This window comes from Cajanus cajan, chromosome 3 (genome assembly GCF_000230855.2).
Source record: "Cajanus cajan strain Asha chromosome 3, NIPB_CcT2T_4, whole genome shotgun sequence".
Lineage (NCBI taxonomy): Eukaryota > Viridiplantae > Streptophyta > Magnoliopsida > Fabales > Fabaceae > Cajanus > Cajanus cajan.
The window spans coordinates 73,979,974-74,002,529 of NC_138519.1; the positions used below are offsets into that span (position 1 = coordinate 73,979,974).

The window sequence follows — 22,556 nt, forward strand, 5'->3', positions numbered from 1 at the left end:
TAACCATTGGTTAAGGAGGTGCCATTAGTATAAATAGGGGATGGTTGTATCATTTGGATGTAAGCCAAAAAGTTTAGAAGCATTCAATACAACAAATCTTTCTTTCTCTCAAAATCTTCCAACCTCTCCCAATCTTAAACACTTCCTTCTAGCCTTTAAAGTTTCTTCCCAACACCCTGGGCCATATCAGCTCTGGCCCACTTTATGAGTTGCTTAAATTTTAACAAAGTTGTTTGTAGAAGCAACTTTGTTAAAATTTAAGCAACTCATAAAGTGGGCCAGAGCTGAGAGGTTGGTTATAAGCAATTCCATTGGATATGCTCTTTATTATAACACCTTCTCCGCCTGCTTGTGGGATACACTTGTCTTTCTTTAGTGGGGTCCTAACGTCTAGTAGTACCCTGATATCCATGTAGTTGCGCCAAAGGGTCGTAGTGTTATTCTCATTGTATTCTATAAAACACTCTGATATAATTACCAATTTGTTGCCTAACCATGAGGGACATGAAGTCTGGTGGCAAGTTATGGACTTGGATCCAGAAAGGCACCGTGTATAAGGGGACCATAGTGGGGACTTCACCGAGTTGAAGGGTGCCTAGTATGAGAAGGTGGCGGTCAAAAGACCATGGGTCGCCTTTTAGAACCTTCTGCATATCCATTTTATATGGTAGAATTGAAACAGGTACAACCTCTGATTGATCTCTTCTATGGAAACTCCCCTTCGAGGTTGCCAGACTTTCGCCATATGAACCTTCATAATTTGCACACAGATAGTGCGTTCAATTAAAAAATGACCTATCAGGCAAAGGGAAACATCTCTAGTCGGGACTTGAGGTTGATTACTTTGGATGACAAGAGCGTCTTCATCGTGACCCAAGTTCAGGTGTTGGAGATTAGGAGACGACATGGCGTGGCTGGTGTGGAGGATGACCTTCGTAGTAAGAAAAGAATTCGGTCAAAAGAGCATCCCACAAAGGAGAGAAAAAATCCCACAGAGAAGAGAGTAAATAGCCGAGAAATTTCAATTCATTCTTGCTTTATTTCTCGTGTGTTTTTACCTAGAAACCTAAATCACTCTTTCTCTTAATATATACTTTTTTTTTCAAACTATTAGTCTTTATTAAGTAGCTAATCGTTCTATCTTTTTATTTATTTTAAAAATAAAGCCACAAAATATCTCTTTTTTATCTAGTTCTTCATAGCTCAAAAAAGGGACCTAGGGCCCTTTAAATACAATGTTCGAAAAATAGTTAAGTTAAATGGTTTACCACTTGTATTTCTTAATTAAGGGCAGAAATTCGATACTCATCTTAGACATTAAACTAAATTATGCAAAGGCTATAATAAAACGGTTACATATAGAATGGTTGGATTGCCATTAACAAAATTTATTCAAAGTCTTCAAGCCAATTTGCTTGTGTATGGGCTGCTCCATTTTCTTATTGGGCTTGAAAGTATTGGTCATGTGCTTATAATATATACATTTTTATTTATTTTTTTTAATAAATATATCTCTTATTTGTTTTTTTTTTTAAATTCTAAAATGACTTTCTATGTAATTCCCTATTTTAAGTTAAATGTCTTTCTATTTAATTTCCTATTTTAAGTTAAATGTCTTTCTATTTAATTTCCTATTTTAAAAAAATTCTAAAATGTCTTTCTATTTAATTTCCTATTTTAAGTTTTATTTTTAAAATTATCTTTTCTTTTTCCTCCTCATCCTCTTTAAATCCTTTTCATACTTTAAGAGAATGCTTTTTAGAATAATAAAATTAGTATCTTAAAAAATATTTTTAGAAAATGTTTTTATTACATAATTTTAGAAAGTATTTTTTAGAAGTATGTACAAAATACAGTTTTAGAAAATACTTTCTACAATAGTGGAGCACTAATTTCACTATTCTAGAAAGTATTTTCCCAAATACTAAAACTAATGTTCCCAGGAAGTATTTTGTGGAACACTAAATATTTAATGTTCTATTTGTTTGAAAGTATGAAAGGGGAGAAAATGCTCGGAGAAAAAAATGCGTATTTGGTTTGATACCTTCAACACTATTGAGGAAGTCACACACTTCTACAGCACCTTCGCACATTAATTAGTTTTATGGCTGGTGTGTGTGTGAAAAGGTATATATATAGCCTTGGTCATGGGGACACAAGTCCCTAAATTGAATGCTAGACAATAAAAATGGGTGTTAAATTGTTGCATTCTTTAACTATCTTTTAAAAAGTAACCTTTTGAGTGTTCAAACTTAAGTTATTTATAAAATCAATTTTTGAGCAGGTTAGTTTGCATAGCAAATATGCAACAATATATGTAAGATGCAGTAAAGTAATTGAAGTAAATAAACAGATAGATATAAAGAGATTTCACACAGATTTTTATACTGGTTCACTTCAATTAGGCTACATCTAGTCCTCACACAAACTTGTGAGATTTTCCATTATCACTACCCCCTATTATTAGTGATTCATACTTAGCCACCTATTGAGATTTCACACTTAACAAGCTATGAGACACCCAACCTCATAATCACCTGCTATAAGATCACACAACCGCTTGTTGTGATTTCTTGCTTTCCTTCCTTCCTACACCTCTACAACTCAAGTATGGGTATGCTAGATTTGTTATAGAAATAGGTTTGTGTACACTACTAGAATTTCTCTTATTATATGCGACTTTTTCTGCGAATTTTTCATAAAAATTTACAGGAAACGTTGTTCCTGTAATTTTTTTTGCGAAATTCGCAGGAAATTTTCCTGCGAAATTTCTTGCGAAAAAAATTCGCAGGAAAGTTTCCTGCAAAAAAAAAGTTTGCAAGAAATTTTCCTGCAAAAAAAAATTCACAGAAAACTTTCCTACGAATTTTTTCGCAAGAAATTCTGCAAGAATATCTTTTACGAAAAAAATTTAAAAAAGTTACTATAAATTCTATATTTTAAGAATTCATAATCTTTTATTTTCATGCCTCATACATAATCTTTTAAATTCTAAGATTGTAGATTATAAGTCTAACACTCAACCATACAATTCAACTTGTAAGGTAAGTGTTACTCCAACTTATATACTCTTTAATTATTTTATTTTTAATCGATGTGGGACTTGAAGATTTTTTAAAATATTAAACTTATGAATTTAAATATATTTTTTTTTTTATTTTTCCTGCGAATTAAAATTTGCAGGAAAATCCGCAGGAAAAGTTACCTGCAAAATTTTTCTACCATTTTGTAAACATTACTTGCGAATTTATTTTTGCAAGAAAATCTGCAAGAAACAAAATAAAATTCTTACAATATTTTCTGCAAATTTTTACCATGGAAATTTTTTTCCCATGATTATTAAAATTGTAGCAAAATTTGTAAGAAATACCTGTAAATTATTTTTTGCAGGAAAATTCGCAAAAAAATTCTGCGAATATTTTTTTGCAGGAAAATTCGCAAAAAATTTCTACAAATAATTTTTTGCAGGAAAATTCGCAAAAACTTTCTACGAATATTTTTTTGCAAGAAAATTTGCAAAAAAATAACACTTTTCTAGCAGTGGTATCTTAGCACTCTACTAAGGTAACAACAAATTCTCTTAAACTAGAACTTCCATTAAGGAAGATTCACACTTTATTTTTTTTATTATAGGATTGATACAAATGTAAAAGTGGAGATCTAAAAAAAAATTTAGAGTATGAAGAAATAATTACAACTTTGATAGCTTGTGTTTTTTATTACTCTTTTTATCTTGCTTGTTTTAAAATTGTAGCTTTGATCTTCCTTTTATAGCCACTAAAATATGTTTGTTGTGGGTAACTTAGTTTTTAAGCAGTGTTGACCTCAATTGTACTTTCCTTTTTTGGTGTTGTTAGTTTTTTCTTCAAAAGTTGTTATCTTCTGAGCAAACCTTGTCTAAACCTTTTTAGGAGACTTCAATATCAACCTTCTAAGAAATTGAGTTTTAATTGAAACCTTCTAGTGGATGGTTCACAGAACTAGTATTTTAACTTGAACCTCTTTAACTAGTAGACACTTTGTGCTCAATAATTGGTCAGAACTTTGATGTTACGATATAGTTTTCATAAATTAAATTAAATGTTATCAATTGAAGCTTTTGAACTGTAATACTTTGTCAACCTTCGAAGTACAAAATATAAACAACTCTAAAATACTTGAACAAAATTATTAGTAATCCACATGAGAACTCTTCTATATGTTGACCAAGCTCAAGATGAAGACTTATTAGTTTATGGTTATGTTTTGATGATTACAAAGAGTGTCTCTCATGTTTAAGAGAGTGCAAATTGTATTCATGTGTGCTTATACTTTGTTAGAAATGTTTGCTTTGTGCTTATGAGTAACTTATTCAAATATTTCTTGTTAGATGATGAAAATATTTTCAAATTGGTTTTAAACTTGAAAAATAAAAAATTTGAGTCTGTCACTCAAAATGATCAATTATCAACTTGTAATAATCGATTATTTACATTGTATTTTTTTTTATTTTATTCTTAAATTTAAAAACTAATCTTGACTTTCTATCCTATATAAATTGAATCAATAGATTTCCTTGAAAATTTTTTAGAAACATTTTACAAATTAAAGATCTTAAAAAATAAATATTTTAAATATTTAATTCACTCCCTCTTGAATAAACGATGAGACAACTAAGGGCATCTACAATGGAAGCAATTCAAATGAAAAAGTGATCCCTAGTGTGTCATGTCAGTATTAAACAACTCAAACACAAATTTACTCCAATGGTAAGAAACTTTAAGAAATTCAACTTTTAGAATTTTTTTTCTAATTATTTATGAACCAATTTTAAATTTTTATTAAAAAGGATAATTGCACTACAATGAAAGAAAATAAATTACGAGAAAAAATACATAATAAGTAGATATTAAAAATAAAATAAGGCAACAGTAAATACATAGACATTATACGAAATTAATTTTCATCATTATTATTTTTGAAACGTTCCCAAATATATTTAATAAGATTTGCTTGAAATCTGGTAAGGAACGGTTGCTTGAGAAAGCAACTCTCTCTCTTCTTCAAACAATTCATGTTACCACGTCAGAATTTTCCTATGACAAGAAACTGAAGCTCGAGTTGTTTCATGGGACAAACAACTCCCGTTGAAATTGTTCTAATTCAACGAAACCTTCACATGGTCGTTACCATATTGGTCACGGACACTCCGATTTGTTTCTTTTCCGTCTGACACCCGTAAACTTGTGTGTGGCCTCAAATTGCTATATTTTTAAACTCCCAACTTTTTTAAAAAATTAATTTTTTCACGAAAATATTCAAAAGCCACTCCCCCAAAGGGGATAATTTAATATATAGCTGTTAATAGAGGGAGAGGTGCAATGAACACGTAAATAGAAGGGGAAAAAACGTGACTAATGTCTACAGTAAGAGGAAGAATCATGATTTGTAATTCTTCTTTCTTTTTTAAAATAATCACACAATTAATTGTTTAAATTTAATAGAGAGTGCATATCTATTAGTCTTATTTTGTTTTTATTATCCGGTGCAAATCTTAGTGAAATCTGGAGGTGTCAAACTTTACCATAAATTAATTAGAGATCCCATTTCAAACTGATATACATTTATAGTAAAAAGATTTAAGTCTCAATCTAAGAGAAAGCTTAGTTTATCATAAATAATTGATAAGAACAATGGTCAATCGCCACCTTTCCCCTTTTGCGTGCCCTCTTGCAACTCTAATGAAAAATCTATGAATCAGTTCCTCCTCTCTACGCCTTTCATTAATTTAATATATTTTCTCTTTTCTGTAGGGTATCTATCCAAGCTCATAGTCTTTGATTAGCTTTTAGATTAACCTTCAATTTCTTGACTAAAAAGTCTAATTAAGCAAATATGATTCTTAATATTGCAAAAATATGGGTCAATTACTTTATGTCAGCTTAGGTGCCTGTCGGAAAAAAAATCTCCCCATTTACACGCAAGTGATGAAAAATTATTAAAATAATATTATAAATGGATAAAAAATCATACAAAATATATTTAACTTGATTGGTCTTGTCTATATTTAATTATAAGAATATTCATTATCTTAAAATATATTATATTTACTGAAAGTTTTCTTTTCGAGTTTTGTGAATAAAATTTAAAAATTTTCCAATCATATTACTTTTCTAATTATTATACTTCTAGAAATATTTTGACAAAATGTTACTCTCAAATATTTTTATAAGATATTTTTAGTTATATTTTATTAGTTTTGGAAATATTTTTAAAGTTTTAAATAATTTTAATAAGAAATAATTAAAAAAAAGAAGAAGTTAAAAGTGTGTTAATATAAGTTCCTATATATATATATATATATATATATATATATATATATTTATAGAGATATCACATTCTCACTTCTCACGTGGAAACAAAAATTAAAAAGGAAACATGGAGAAAAACATTTTAGAGAATAACTGATACCTAAAAATAATTTTTCAAAACTGTTAACAAATATGAAAATATTTGAGTGTGTTTGAGTATTTTTAGTATAAAATTTTCAATCAAAGTTATTCACTATATATATGAATTAGAAAAATATTTTATTTTGTAAATATTTTATTCTTTCAACTCTATCTCATATTTATTCTTATTTGATTACTCTCTTATAATAAGATGAATTTTACTCTAAAAATGTGTAAATATTCTTTATATTATTTTTTATATCAAATAAATAATTTATTATTTAACAAATAATAATTGTATATCAAAATAAGTATATATATATATATATATATTTATCTTTATAATATATATATATATATATATATATATATATATAATACTACTTATCTTAAAATATAACAATCAAAATTTAATCACATTAAATATTAATCCTATTTAATAAATAATATTTAATTAAATAATATAAACAATATATGTAATTAAAATTTTATAGAATAATTATATATATCTAATAAATCTTATAATATTAATATATTGATATATATAATATATATGCAATACCAAACAAAATTTTCTTACACAAAAATATAAAACAAATTAATTGAATTATATCTATAACAATAGATAAAACTCTTTAACTATTTTTTGTCTCTATTTTTAATAAAGTCATTATATCCTTCAAATGAAAATTTTCATTAAGTAACTATACATTACACAATTATTTTCTTTCTAAAGTTATTATTATTTTTTCTTTAAAAATAAATAGAGGCACGAAATCCGAGGTATCTTTTGAATGGAAGCACAGGCATGAATCGTTCTTAAAACAAAAAATACTTTTGACAGATAAACGGTGTTAATGGAGTTGTGTCATGATTACCATATTTTTTTTTTCTTTTTGCTTTCTTACATAAGGTTGCAACGCTTATTGACTACTACAGTATATTACAGATGAAACGTGAAAAACAATTGAAACATAGTGTCATCAGCACACTTTACTCGTTGAACAGCTGAATTCATGAGTTTTGTAACTTTGATTTGAATGTACGTTTGAGGCTTCTCAACTAATCTGGATTTTAGTGAGACCTGGGAAAGGGTATTAGATGACTGGCTTACGACAGTAACCCTTCATATGCTCACACCTTAACAATATAATCTTCTATTAATAAATGAAAAATGCTGTATCCTTTGAAAATGGAGGCCAAAAAATTGTCCAAAAAATTAAAAAATTATTAAAAAATAATAATTTTTAATATTTAGAGCATTTTTTACTTCCATTTTTAGATGATGTAGCAATGCTCTTAATCAATACTTTCTTTTCTCAAGTGATTACACACTTATGTTTCTAAATCAATAACTGATTATGTTCTTTTCAAAAATGAAGTCACCACAGCATGAAAGTAACATTTTCTATAGATAAGACTAGGTGAATTTTATTTTTATTTTTACTTTTTTATTGAACCAAACAAAATAACCTTTTAACAAAAATGAGTTTTTTCATGCCAAAATTTCACCAAAAATCTTCATCTTTAATATCTCATAATATTTTATTATTTAAATATTTTATCTTTTATTTTTAATTAAAGATTGATATTTTTTTTTAAAAAAATAGAAATGTTATATGAAGAAATCCAAATTTAGTTTTTAGCACACTTTTTTAAATATATTTTTATTAATTAAAATTTATTAAAAATTAAAAAATCAAGTGAAAGAATCATTAATTAAATGAGAGACTCAGATGATTTTTTGATTTTTAATAAAATCCACAAATAAGATTAGATATGTGTTCAAAAAGTATGAAAGTGTAATGTTAACATTTTTCATAAATGAATTGAATAAATTTTTAGTTATAATAAATTAGATATAAATAATCTATTAATTTATTTGACTTAATTATATTTTTAATCTTTGAAATTTATTAAGATAATTATTTCTTTGGTCCCCAAATTTAAAATTTGTTTATAGTTCTTGTAACTTTTTAAAAAAATATTATTTTAGTCTTGGTATATATTCTTTTGGTCCCTCAATTTTAAAAATGCATTTTCAGTCCTCAAAATATAAAAATTATTATTTAAATTCTTCAAATTTTAGTCATTCAACTTTTTATTCTCTCAAATTTAAAATTTATCATTTTAGTCCCTGTAATTTTAAAAATATTATTTTAGTTTCTTATGGTCTTTGATAGTGACCGCTTAAGATAGTTTTGTAATATTAATTGGTTTAATATGATATTTTCAATGATAATGACATTAGTTAAAGAATTATGTACAACAAATTAATTAATTAATTAATGACATTTGAGTAAAAGACTAAAATAATAATTTTTTTTTATATATTTTAGGAATAAAAACATATATTTTAAATTTGAGGGATAAAAAGATAAATTTTGAATTTGAAAAATCAAAATAATAATTTTTTTATTTATATTTTATGAACTAAAAACACAAATATAAATTTTAGGAAAAAAAATAAGTCAAATTTAAAAGATTAAAAATATAATTAAGTCAATTTATTTTCATCTATTAAAAGATTATTTAAAGAATCTATTTAATTAAAAATCTAGCTTGTCTACCTATTAACATTTTTTTATAGATGAATTTCATCCATCTATAAAATTATTTTCAAAATCAAAAAATATTTTCCTTTCTATCTCTTTATTCCTCTCTCGTTTTTGTCTTATCTTTCTTTCCTCCGGCTAGTTAATGTTCTATCCATAACCAAAATTCTTAACTCTACTCCACAAAATCCAAAATTAGAAATTTAGAGCGCAAAATACGTGTACAATCAAATCTCCCGTATCATGATAAAATTAGCATAGTTATCAGACTGAAAATATAATTAACACAAAAACTTACTTGAATAGGTCTTGATGGAGCTTAATTGTAAACTTTTACAAAAACCAAGAGATGAACTGAAAGAAAGATGAAGAAAGGAGAGTAAGAAAGAGTTCTTTCATACTGAATGATTGAATCGACCACAACATGTACTGCTAGGGCAACCCAAGCATAAAACTAGCAGAGTTTACTTATATATATATATATATATATTTAGTATAAGTGTTTATATAATTTTTTATGGGTTAAATTTCACTTTTGATTTCTCTATTATATTTAATCCACAAATTTGACCTTTTTATTTTTAATTATAAGATCTTTTGGTATTCCAAATTAATTTTCAAATTACTAATTTGATTACTTTCGCCTAGACCATTAATTGATGATGATGTAACTATATTAATGTCATGTAGTCATTATCAATTAATTGTTTCATTTAATAAGAGAAACCAAAATTGCATAATTTAAAAAACTAGAAGACCAAAATTTTGTAAATAAAAATAGTGACCAAAATTATAGATTAAAAATTATAAAGAGATCTAAAGTAAATTTAATCTTCATAATAAGAAATTAATTTAGTTTAGTTATAATTAAGATGCATTTTTTCTTTATAAATAGAGTTTGAATATGATTGAAGAAAATTCTATTTTTTTTATAGGGCCTTGAATTTTTTTTAATACTTATATTAGTTTTATAAAAATTTGACTTAAGACAAAAATACATAATTGTGGTTCTGTTAATACATGTTCTCTTAAGACTGCTCATGCTACTCGTACATCTTTGGTTTATCATTGAAAATACATTAAACAGAAAAGATAAAAATTCTTGTTTGTTTAATGTATAGGAATGTGTGAATTTCCGTGTTTATATTAATGGAAATGGTCTTCAAACACATCCTTAATCGAGAAAATCTCAACAAATTAATATCCCGATTTTTAATTACTTCGAAAATAGCTTGTCCACGAACATATTTAACTTCCAGAAATTAAAATATGAGGTTATTATATTTCCCCATGTCTTTTTCGGGAACGAAAACAAATGACATGTAATGGTTGGAAGTACTGAATACTACAACTAATGGTGGCATGATGCCCTTCACGTGTGCATGCACCTCTTCATAGTAATGTTCTTACATTTACTAAATAAATATTTATTTTTTAGCATTGAAAAACTTTTCAATCCATTGGTAATATACATTTTGGCAGCCACGACTAAACACGTTTTATATATAAGACGCTAAACTAGAACCGAATAAAATTATTTATGCTAAATTACACTTTCAACCTCCTATAATATTTAACTTGTTCACTAATTTTTTTACAATAATAGATTTGAGTCTAATAGTAGGTGACATTTTTTAATAATTTAGGATAGGTGAGCTTTTTTTTAGGATAACTTTGAAACCATTTTAGAATAATAAATTTGAGTCTAACTCAATTTCATAAAATCGATTTGTAAGGCGAGGATTATTCTTCACTTATATACTCTTTAATCACCTTATTTTTAATCGATGTGAGATTTTGATTTTTTTTCAATACACCTCCTCACGTTTAGCATTATTGAACTTGGTACATAGATAAATGATAAGTGACCATTTTTAATAATCTAGGATATGTGACTCTTTTTTTAATGATTTAGGATAGCTTTGATTCCATCTTAGGATAATAGATTTGCTGCTTTCCACTTGTATATTCTTTAATCACTTTATCTCTAGTTGATGTGAGACTTGAGTTTTCCCAATACACTCCCTCATGTCCAACACTAGTGAATTTGAATATATCTAACTTAACCCAATAAAATTGATTTGTAAGGTAAGGATTGCTATCCACTTATATACTCTTTGTTGAACTTGATATGTGGATAAATAGTAGGTGACATGTGATCCTTTTTATAAAAATTTAGGATAACTCTAATAATATCTTAGAATAGTGAATTTAAGTCCAACTCAATCTTACAAAACTGACTTATAAGATAAAAATTGTTCTTCACTTATATACTCTTTAATTATCTTATTTCTAATTGATGTAAAATTTAAATTTTTACAATATAATTATTAAAATAATAATGATAATAATAATTAATATTTTAAAATATTTAAATTAAATTATATTTTTAGTCTATTTTTCTTTGGCCGGACCACATGACTGTCAAATATCCCCCATTTCTACAAGGATTTTTTTTCCAACTACTCCAACTAATTCTTTTACGGTTTAATCCAACTATTTATTTTTTTTTTACACCAATCCAACTATTGTTATACGCGCCAAACCATACCGAGGTGAATTAAAAAAAGAAAAAAAATCGGCACTCATTTAACACATTATTACAATAGCGCAATAATGCACATTAAAAAAGAATTTAACCGTGCACGTGTTTTATGTTTGAGAATGATTTCCACGTGATATCCCCTCCCTGGTTGTTTGCTAACTTTGATCTTTAAGGATTTAATTAGGAATATGCATGCAGCTTTAGCTACACTATAAATAGGCATGAAACTTCTCATCAGGAATCATCATCCATTATTTCTCTAAACCGTATCCAAAGTAATTCATCGATCTTGCTCTTCCTTTTTCACTCAAAAAGCCTTTACTTTCCAACTTCCTAGCCATGGATCAGACTCCTTTTCTTTTGCTGTCAAATATTCAAGGCTTTTGGCCATCTTTGCTAGTTATACTCACTACCTTCATCGTTACGGTCAAAGCCCTAAAAGCTCACTTCGTTGAGAACTATTCAAAGAAACCAAAGCCAAAACTCCCCCCAGGCCCCAAACCATGGCCAATTGTAGGCAACCTCCCTGAAATGCTTGCAAACAGACCTACACATAAGTGGATACACAAACTCATGAAAGAAATGAACACTGAAATTGCATGTATCCGCTTAGGAAATGCCTATGTTGTCCCAGTGACATGTCCCACCATTGCTAGTGAGTTCTTGAGAAGACATGATGCAACTTTTGCATCAAGATCACTAAGTGTGTGCACTCATCTCATCAGTGCTGGATATTCATCAGCAATTTTTGCGCCCTTTGGAGACCAATGGAAGAAAATGAAGAAAATCATAACCAATGATTTGCTTTCCCCACACAAGCACCAATGGCTTCATGGCAAAAGGACTGAAGAAGCTGACAACCTTATGTTTTATGTCTACAACAAATGCAAAAGTGTGAATGACGATGGTGTTAGTGGCCTTGTGAATATCAGGAATGCTACAAGGCACTATTGTAGTAACTTGATTAGGAAAATCATTTTTAATACAAGGTATTTTGGTAAGGGTAGGATGGATGGAGGGCCTGGTCTTGAGGAAGTAGAATATGTTGATGCCATCTTCGATTTGCTTAAGTATATTTATGCCTTCTCTCTTTCTGATTATTTACCATGCTTGAGGGGACTTGACTTGGATGGCCAGGAGAAGAAGGTGAAGGAAACTTTGAGGATCTTCAAGAAGTATCATGATCCCATCGTTCAAGAGAGAATTAAACAATGGAACGAAGGATTAAAGGTTGATGTAGAGGATTGGCTTGATGTTATGATCTCCCTCAAAGATGCCAACAATAACCCAACATTGACATTGGAGGAAATCAATGCACAAATTATAGTAATATTTCACTTCTCTCTTTAGTTTGTTTATTACGTACATCTTCCTCATGCAAATGCAAAGCATATTATATTTCATTAAGAATATGTTTGAATAGAAATTTAGAAATATTTTTAAAAATTTTTCTATCTAAAAAATATTTTTTATTTTTAGTAAAAAACTCTAAAAAAACACTTTTATCTTCTATTTAAACAAACTCTAAGATTAAAATTATCTTTTCCCAACTTCTCATACTCTTTATCTCCCATTTATGATTTCATGTCATGTATTCTTTTTTAACTAGAAAGACTAAGGAGTCAAAACAGGAAAAATTCTTATTTGGTTCAGAAAACTGTGTCTATATTGTTTTGACCAATATTTACATGATATATATATATATATATATATATATATATATAAGATTTTTTTAAAAGTTAATAACACTAAATTATATGCTATTAAATTGGTCAGAGACCATACAAATTCTAGGCTATGTAATAATTTCTTTCAAAACAAGTGATTTGGTACTATTTCAAGCATGTTGAAAATATAAATTTTGAAATATATATACAGTCAAACTCATAATCAATCTCCCTGTAGGAATTGATGATCGCAACAGTGGACAATCCATCAAATGCTTTTGAATGGGCACTTGCTGAAATGATAAACCAACCTGAGATGCTCCAACGAGCCGTTGAAGAATTGGACAGTGTGGTTGGGAAAGAGAGGTTGGTCCAAGAATCTGATATACCTAAGCTCAACTATGTGAAGGCTTGTGCAAGAGAAGCTTTTCGTCTTCATCCTATTGCACCTTTTATTCCTCCCCATGTTTCTATGAGTGACACAATGGTGGGCAATTATTTCATCCCTAAGGGTAGCCATGTAGTACTAAGCAGACAAGAGCTTGGGAGAAATCCAAAAGTGTGGAGTGAACCTCACATGTTCAAACCAGAACGTCACCTGAAGAGTGATGGGTCTGATGTAGTTTTGACTGAACCAAATTTGCAGTTAGTGTCATTCAGCACAGGAAGACGAGGTTGTCCTGGAGTGATGCTTGGGACCACAATGACTATGATGCTATTTGCTAGGTTGATCCATGGCTTCACTTGGAGTGCACCACCCAATGTATCAACAATCAACCTTGCTGAATCCAAGGATGATACCCTTCTTGCTGACCCACTTGTGGCAGTTGCTAAGCCAAGATTAGCACCAGAATTATACCAACGTTAAATCAACTTTAGATTTAATATACCAAGGCAATAAATACATGTGGACTGAAGCAATACATATATGTCCGGTTATAATTATTTAATGGGAAGGAATCGCTGAATAAAGTTATTGAATGTAAAACGGATGTTATTGTCATGTAGGGTTCAAAATTATAGGCCGTTCCGAAAGATGATGTAATAAATAAAAATGTATTTGAATTTTTTAGGCTATTTAAATATTAATGCTAATGTTGTGTGGAAAAAAATTGGTAAAAAAGTTATTAAATTGATAAAAATAGTTATTAATGTTAATGTTGTGTGCAAAAAGTGTTGAAAGTTTTTTCATAGTTTAATAGCGAGTTCCTACCAACTATAGCAAGACCACCCGTTCAAGTTTGTCCCCTTTTAATGTATTTACCTCGTTGAACATGTTGTTTTTATGCATGCAAGTATTTTTTGTGTCAAAATTAAATAGAAAGACAATTATATAAATTAGAAAAAAAAAAGAAATATTTCGCATTTCTTAATTTTTTTTAAAATAAATAAAAAATAAATTATGAAGTAAGTAATTATTTATTCTATATAAAAAAGTGGGTAGTTACTTTTAAAGAGTAAGTGATTTAAAATTAAAAAGACATTTACAAAGAAAAGTTGTTTAGATTTTTTAGTAAATTTTAAAAAAGGTAATATATATATAGTAAAATGAAAACTAAACTACTTATTAAAAGGGGTATCTCTTATATATAATTGTATAAATTATATATTTATATATTAAGTTAATTTATGAACTAAATGAATCAAATTATACATAATTTTAATTAATTGATTTATTTATTAAATTTAATTTTTAATTTAAGTTTAATTCATTTAATTTATTAACTAAGTTTAATGAATTAATTATCAAATTAAATTTTAAACTATTTTTAAGTTTAGGTGCACCACTTATTTGCAGTAAATAAACAGCACATAAATATTGAAGTCAAGTGAAACATTTACCACACCGACAATCCTGTACCAAACCAGAACATATACCAAACTCTCCATCGATTCATAAATATTTCTTCACTGTCTTTTTCGGACCTAAAAATTAATGCTGCTACCCTAGAACCACCAGTTTACTATATTCCTACAATTATATGGGTCAGGCCTGTTTTCTTTTTCTCGTCAAATCTTCCAAGGCTTGTGGCTATCTTTTCTTGTTATAGTCACTGTCTTTACAATTATGTACGATCAAAATCCTATAAGATCTCACTTGATTGAAAAGTATTCCAAGGGAAAAAAAAAAAAAACAAAACTCCCCCCAGGTCCCAATCCATGGCCTATAGTTGGCAACCTTCCTGAAATACTTTCAAACAAACCAACATATAAGTGGATACACAAGCTCATGAAAGAAATGAACACCAAAATTGCATGTATCCGCTTAGGAAATACCTATGTTAGTATGTTATCCCAGTGACACATCCCTTCATATTGGTAGTGAGTTCTTGAGAAAACAAGATGCAACTTTTGCATCAAGATCACTAAGCAAGTGCAGTGATCTCATCAGTGGTGGATACTTAACCACAATTAATTTAGTGCCATATGGGGACCAATGGAAGAAAATGAAGAAAATCTTAGCCAATGATTTGCTTTCCCCGCAGAAGCACCTATGGCTCCATGACAAAAGGACTGAAGAAGCTAATAACCTAATGTTTTACTTCTACAACAAATGCATAAATGTGAATATGATGGTGTTGGTGGCCTTGTGAGTATTAGGACTGCAGCAAGGCATTATTGCGGTAACGTGATCAGGAAAATTGCTTTCAATACAAGGTATTTTGGGAAGGCTAGGGAGGATGTAGGGCCAATTTTTGAGGAAGCACGCGTAGAACACGTTGATTCCATCTTTAATTTGCTTAAGTATATGTTTATGCCTTTTCTGTTTTTGATTATATGACATGCTTTGAGGGGATTTGACTTGGATGGACACCAGAAAAAAGTGAAGGAAGCCTTGAGGATCATCAAGAAGTATCACGATCCCATCATTCAAGAGAGAATTAAACAATGGAATGATGGATTAAAGGTTGATGAAGAGGAATGGCTTCATCTTCTGATATTTTGAAAGACAATAATAACAAAAAACCATCATTGACATCGGAAGAGATCAATGCACAAATTATAGTAATATTTCATTTCTCTTTGTTTATATATATGTCAACACTTACCAATTTGGATCGACATAAATGATAATAAATTAAAGTTACTTAATTAAGTAGTTAAACATGGAATCCTAATTCTCAAACGTGGAAAATTTAAATAAAAAAAGATGTTTATTTATTTAGTATTCGTTAAATCTTTGAAGAAGATAATCTTCGTGTTGAATAGAAAATATTCTTTAATAATAAAAAAAATAAAATTCATTAACACTAGCACACACAATAATTTTTTTTTAATGAGAATTGAGAATTGAAATTACTCATATTAGCATTTCTCTTTTAACATTCTTTCTTGTTCCCCGTTAAAAAGTGACACGTTGTTAAAAATATCATTCTCTCCTCATTGTTAGTTTTTCTCTTACGTATCACTTTTTTAATTGGAAACACAAGGGAAGGGCCAAAACAGTGGTTCCATTTCATCCATCTTGAAAATATAAAATTGAAAATCAATAATTAATCAAACTTCTTGTAGAAATTGCTGATGGCATTTCCTTTGGTGTAAGTTTTGTTTAGAGGGTACCAAAACTATCTGTGACTAGGACCACATAAACGATAACATGTGTTAATTTTGTCAGAACTTATATTTTTTAAGAATGTTTTAATATTTATTATTTAACTCTCATTAATTTATAACCTTTTAAATAATAGTCCCCATGCCTATTTAAACATGTTTTATCTTTTTCATCTCCCTACTCGTTTCATTTTCATTTTTTCTCTTCTCTTTGGTGCATCTCTGGCAAGCACCTCCCATTCTCTCCTCCGCTGCTGGACAATTTATTCTCCCTACGAAAGCACCATTTGCTTCTTCTGTCTGTTTCCAAGTCGCTGCATGAGTTAAAAAGGCTGCGTCTTTGACTTGGAATTGTGAATGGGGTTTCAGGATATGTGAAGAGGAACAGATCCGCGACGTTTTTTCTTTTGGCATTTTAAGTGAGAATAAGAAGTGGGTTTTGGTTTGCAGAGAGAGAAAGTGAAGAGAGAGTGAGAGAGGTTGAGGTTTATGATGTACGGAACTTTGTGCAGCAATTGCAAAGGGTGGTGGCGTTTCGGTGAATCTTTCACATGGAATGGTGCTTGGCATTTTAAGTGGGAATAAGAAGTGGGTTTTGGTTTGCAGAGAGAGAAAGTGAAGAGAGAGTGAGAGAGGTTGAGGTTTATGATGTACGGAACTTTGTGCAGCAATCACAGAGGGTGGTGGCGTTTCGGTGAATCTTTCACATGGAATGGTGCTTTTCGTAGGGAGAATAGATTGTCCAGCAGCGGAGGAGAGAATGAGAGGTGTTTGCCAGAAATGTGCCAGAGAGAAGAGAAAAAATAAAAATGAAACGAGTAGGAACGGAGGGTACACGAGAAAGTTACGATCTTTGATGAAGCTTTTGGTAGGGATAGTAAGTTTTAGAGTATCGGAGCCAGAGATGCGCTAGAGAGAAAAGGAAAAATGAAAATGAAACGGGTAGAAGATGGAGAAGATAAAACATATTTAAATAAGTTGGGGGCTATTATTTAAAAGATTATAAATTAATGAGGGTTAAATAGCAAATATTAAAACATTCTTAAAAAATATAAGTTCTGACAAAATTAACACATGTTATCATTTATGCGGTCCTAGTCACAGAAGGTTTTGGTACTCCCTAAACAAAACTTGTACCAAAAGAAATGTCATTGCTGATTGCAACAGTGGACAATCCATCAAATGCTTTTGAATGGGCACTCGTCGAAATGATAAACCAACATGAGTTGCTCAAACGAGACGCAGAAGAATTGGACAGTGTAATAGGGAAAGAGAGATTAATCCAAGAATCAGATATACCTAAGCTCAACTATGTGAAGTCTTGTGCAAGACTGCAAGAGAACCTTTTCGCCTTCATTCCAATGCATCTTTTGTTCCTCCTCATGTCTCTATGAGTGACACAACGGTGGACAATTACTTCATCTCTAAGGGTAACCATGTAATGCTAAGCAGATAAGAGCTTGGAAGAAACTCAAAAGTGTGGAATGAACCCCAAAAGTTCAAACCAGAATGCCACCTCAAGAATGATGGGTCTATGTAGTTTTTGAAGAGCTAAATTTTGAAGTTCATTTCATTTAGTACAGGAAGGTGTAGCTGTCTTGGAGTGTGCTTGGCACCACAATGACCGTGATGATATTTGCTATAGGTTGCTGTGTGGCTTCACTTGGAAGCACCACCCAATGTTTTAACAATATCAACCTTGCTGAGTCCAACAATGATATGCTTCTTGCTGAGCCACTTGTGGCAGTTGCTAAGTCAAGATTAGCACCAGAACTATACTGCCTTTAAATTAACTAAAGATTTAATTTTCGAAAGGAAACCCATCATATGGAAATGGAGCAATGCATGTTAAGTTAATTATGGGATGAAATCGAAAATAGAAGTGTTGAATTATATCTAAAATGTAATAAGTGGCTGTCATGCATGCACCCGGACCGGTCATCGAACTGGTTAAGATATTGGGTTAGTGGGTCAAAGGTTGAACCAGTGGGTCACTTGTTGAACCGCATGACTCGATTTTTATTTATTTTTATTAAAAAGTATTCATATTAAATATATTTTATACTTATAAATTTTAATAAATTCATATCTTATTTTAAATTTTAATTTTTCTATCTTATTTAAAATTATTTTTATTTTAATTTGTAAAAAAATACATAAAAAAATTACATGTTAAACGGTATATTAATACAAATTAAAAATATAAATAATATGTACATATATAATATGTTTGCAATTAATATCAGAAAATAATATATGTAATATTTACATAGATATTGCATTATTAAATATATAATTTAAAATTAATAATATACTATAAAAGTTATTTAAGTTGTATATATTGCAAACAAATATATTAGAACAAGTAGTCATTGTTATATTTAATAAGACTCCTTACTTTTTCATTAAGAAATTTAATTTTCATTATTATTTTTGTGATTTATGGTCCCTTAAAAATTTTTTTTTTTTAAAAAAAAAGTGGTTGAACCGGTTTGACCCACCGGTTCACCGGTTGAACCGGAAAATTGACCGGTTCAATCCGGTTTAAAACGGATCGACTGCATAACCGATCCAACTTCAGATTCGGACCGGCTGGACCACCGGTTCCCGGTCCAACCGGTCCGACCGGCCGGGTCGGTCCGGGTTTTAAAACACTGTGTGAAGGATTAAAAATGTTTACTGGTCCGACTCAGGATGATGATATAATACAATAAAAATGTATTTGATTTTTTTTAAATGATACTTTATATATATATATATATATATATATATATATATATATATCAATAATTTGCTACCTGAAAAAAAATAACGTTAAAATTAAATGAAAAAAAAATAATAAATTGAAAGCTTTTTCTTAAGTTAGTTGATAGGGTACTATTTTAACCTAATTATTATGCTTTTAGCTTAAAATCTATTTTAAAGTTAAAAAATATAAGAGTTTTGAATAATAATTTGTTTTGCAATTTTAACACAAGTTTCTTTAAATTTTAAAACTAAAAGCGTTGTTTCAAATTTGTTTCACCACATTGATGAATTTAGAATAATAAGGAAATGAAGATTAAGGTGCGCAATTTTTTTTTATATAGAAAAAAGTATTTTCTTCTTCCTCATTTCTTTAGTATATTAAAAATAAGTTTCTTGATTTTATTTTCTTAAAAGGTTTTCTCTAAATGTGTTTAACTATGGCTTTCCCTTTTAAGAAGATGAAAAATTAGAAAAAGTTGAGTCAACACTATTATTTTATCCGTAAACTTGATTTATATAAAGTTATAAAACTAATAATTAACTATTAATTTGTGTTTGTGAAATCTGACTTCCGCGAATAAAAAATTATTTAAATTTCAAGTATCAAAATGCAACCACATTACAGCATAATAGGAATTTGTCTTTCTTAACAGTCTTGTTTATACATAGCCTGTTTAATAAATACTAAATGTCAAATTATACACAAAATTATATTTCATTCTATTATTATCAAATGGCATGTAGAACATTACTAAGAATAAATAAAATAGAACGATACAAGATAGAATGAATAAAACAGCTAAATAAAATTACTTTCTTTCTTGTATGAATGTTTTACGATTAAGATTTGTTTCCATCACATATCCTACTACTTAGAAAGAAAGAAAAGGAAATGCTGAGTTGTGGTTACAGGTTTAAGAGTGCTTGAGTTATGTTGCATATATTGTATGTTTTCCTTTGCTTGTAATCATTAATCCTTGTTAATTTGTTCCTTTCAATTTCTGTTGTGGGTATGGCAGACTTTTGAATTTGATAAATTATAATTATTAATTATGTTTTTAAATTAATGTAAATATTTATGTATATTTTTAAATTAATATAAATAAAAATTTTCATGATTTTTTCTACCAAATTTACGTAAATAAATTTTTATTTAATATTAATATTAAAAACTGTAAAGGTATAACAAAATATGCAAATTTTTAATGATATTAATTATCAATTGTATTTTTTAAGAAAAATTACGTATATAAAGCTATATAGACATTTTTATTAATAAAATTGTAAAAAGATATTGTATCTTTATGTATGTGAAATTTTGATATTTTAGAATATATATATATATATATATATATATATATATAGAGAGAGAGAGAGAGAGAGAGAGAGAGAGAGAGAGAGAGGAGAGAGAGAGAGGAGAGAGAGAGAGAGAGAGAGAGAGAGAGAGAGAGAGAGAGAGAGAGGGGAGAGAGAGAGAGAGAGAGAGAGAGAGAGAGAGGAGGAGAGAGAGAGGAGAGAGAGAGAGAGAGAGAGAGAGAGAGGGAGAGAGAGAGAGAGAGAGAGAGAGAGAGAGAATGAATGAATGAGTGAGTGTGACGTAATCAAATATTAATTATATTAATTAATAATTATAGAAGGTTTTAAAATAAATTAAAAGTATAAAACTTTTACAAAAAATTATCTTAAAATAATTTCATTCCAAAGTGATATTAACACAAAAATTTATATTTAATTACAATTGATTATATATGTTAAATTTTGATGATAATTATTACGTCATTTAATTAAATTATTAAAAGTTATTATTTGTAATTTTATTAAAATCATTGTTAAACATCAATAATAGTGATTTTATATTTTAGAGAGACAAAAATATATAAAAAAAAATTATAAGACTAAAATTAAAATTTACACATTTTACAAAGACCAAAAATATATTGTAAAGACTAAAAATAATATTTACAAATTTTAGAAAAATAAAAAAATTCAGGAACCAATATTGAAATTCACTTATTTTACATAAACTAAAAATATATTGAAAACTTAATTATATTAAAAAAACTCGAAAACAATATTTAAAAATTTCAAAAAATGAGAAATAAAAAATTTAATAATTAAAATTAATATTCACTTACAAAATGAGAAGGTTTGGTTAAGGTTTCTTTTTTCCTTTTAGTTTTTCCACTTCAATTTCCCTTCTTATTTTTTTCTTTTCCTTTCAGTTTTTCCTCCCTCACCCGTGTTTTGACCTATGTTAATTCAACCTAATCATGCAAAACTCAAAACACCATTGATAAGAGAGCATATCCACAATTCAACTGTTATTTATTTTATCTGTCTGATGATGGAAACATGTATTGTGACACCCTTACTATCCTAACACATATATTGTAATAATAATGAAAACTTACAAATAAATTTTTCAATTTCGATGAAAGGGTTCACATGAGAATCTTCTAAATTGTTCTTCAATAACCACAATAATAAAAATTTAGAAAATGAAACGCAAGAGTTTACAAATTTTTTTCAAAAATAATATTTACAATTCTAAATCCATATAAAAATCTATGTCCTAAAATCCTTTGCCTCGATGTCACAATATCATAGCATATCCACAATTCAACTGTTAGCAATCTAGATGCCACTTGTAGCCAGATCTTCCTCACCTAAAACATTCACAATTTGTACGGTAAGAAAAGAAAACATCTATATGAAAAATACACAAGGAAAAACACAACATAATCATGACTCATTATTTAATGAAATATTCACAAGTATTTCTATATATCATAATTTATCAATCATTCATCTTTACATCTCAATTCACAATTACACCAATCCATCACAATCCACACAAATCTTACAATTAGCACTATGCCAAGACCACGCCACATTTGACACAAGTGATACGAGTTAATTGTCTCACTCATCCCACACCATGCCAGGGGCACGCTCGTCCTTATAGCATCACTTACTCAAGGTTCGTCTCATCCCTGGTCATTAGTGTGAGGAACCACAATCACATTACAATTAACCCTATGCCAAGGTTGCCATATTT

General features: G+C 28.7%; 1 protein-coding gene and 1 pseudogene across 1 annotated transcript; both read left to right on the plus strand.

The window, feature by feature from the left end:
- Positions 1-11,761: 11,761 nt before the first annotated feature.
- On the plus strand, positions 11,762-14,356 carry LOC109816881 (isoleucine N-monooxygenase 1). The gene is made up of 2 exons (XM_020382033.3): positions 11,762-12,857; positions 13,437-14,356. Exons 1-2 carry the CDS (start codon positions 11,871-11,873, stop codon positions 14,064-14,066), a joined length of 1,617 nt encoding a protein of 538 aa, XP_020237622.1. The 5' UTR covers positions 11,762-11,870; the 3' UTR covers positions 14,067-14,356.
- A 707-nt stretch (positions 14,357-15,063) lies between these two features.
- On the plus strand, positions 15,064-18,598 carry LOC145956598 (isoleucine N-monooxygenase 1-like; annotated as a pseudogene).
- The last annotated feature ends 3,958 nt before the right edge of the window (positions 18,599-22,556 follow it).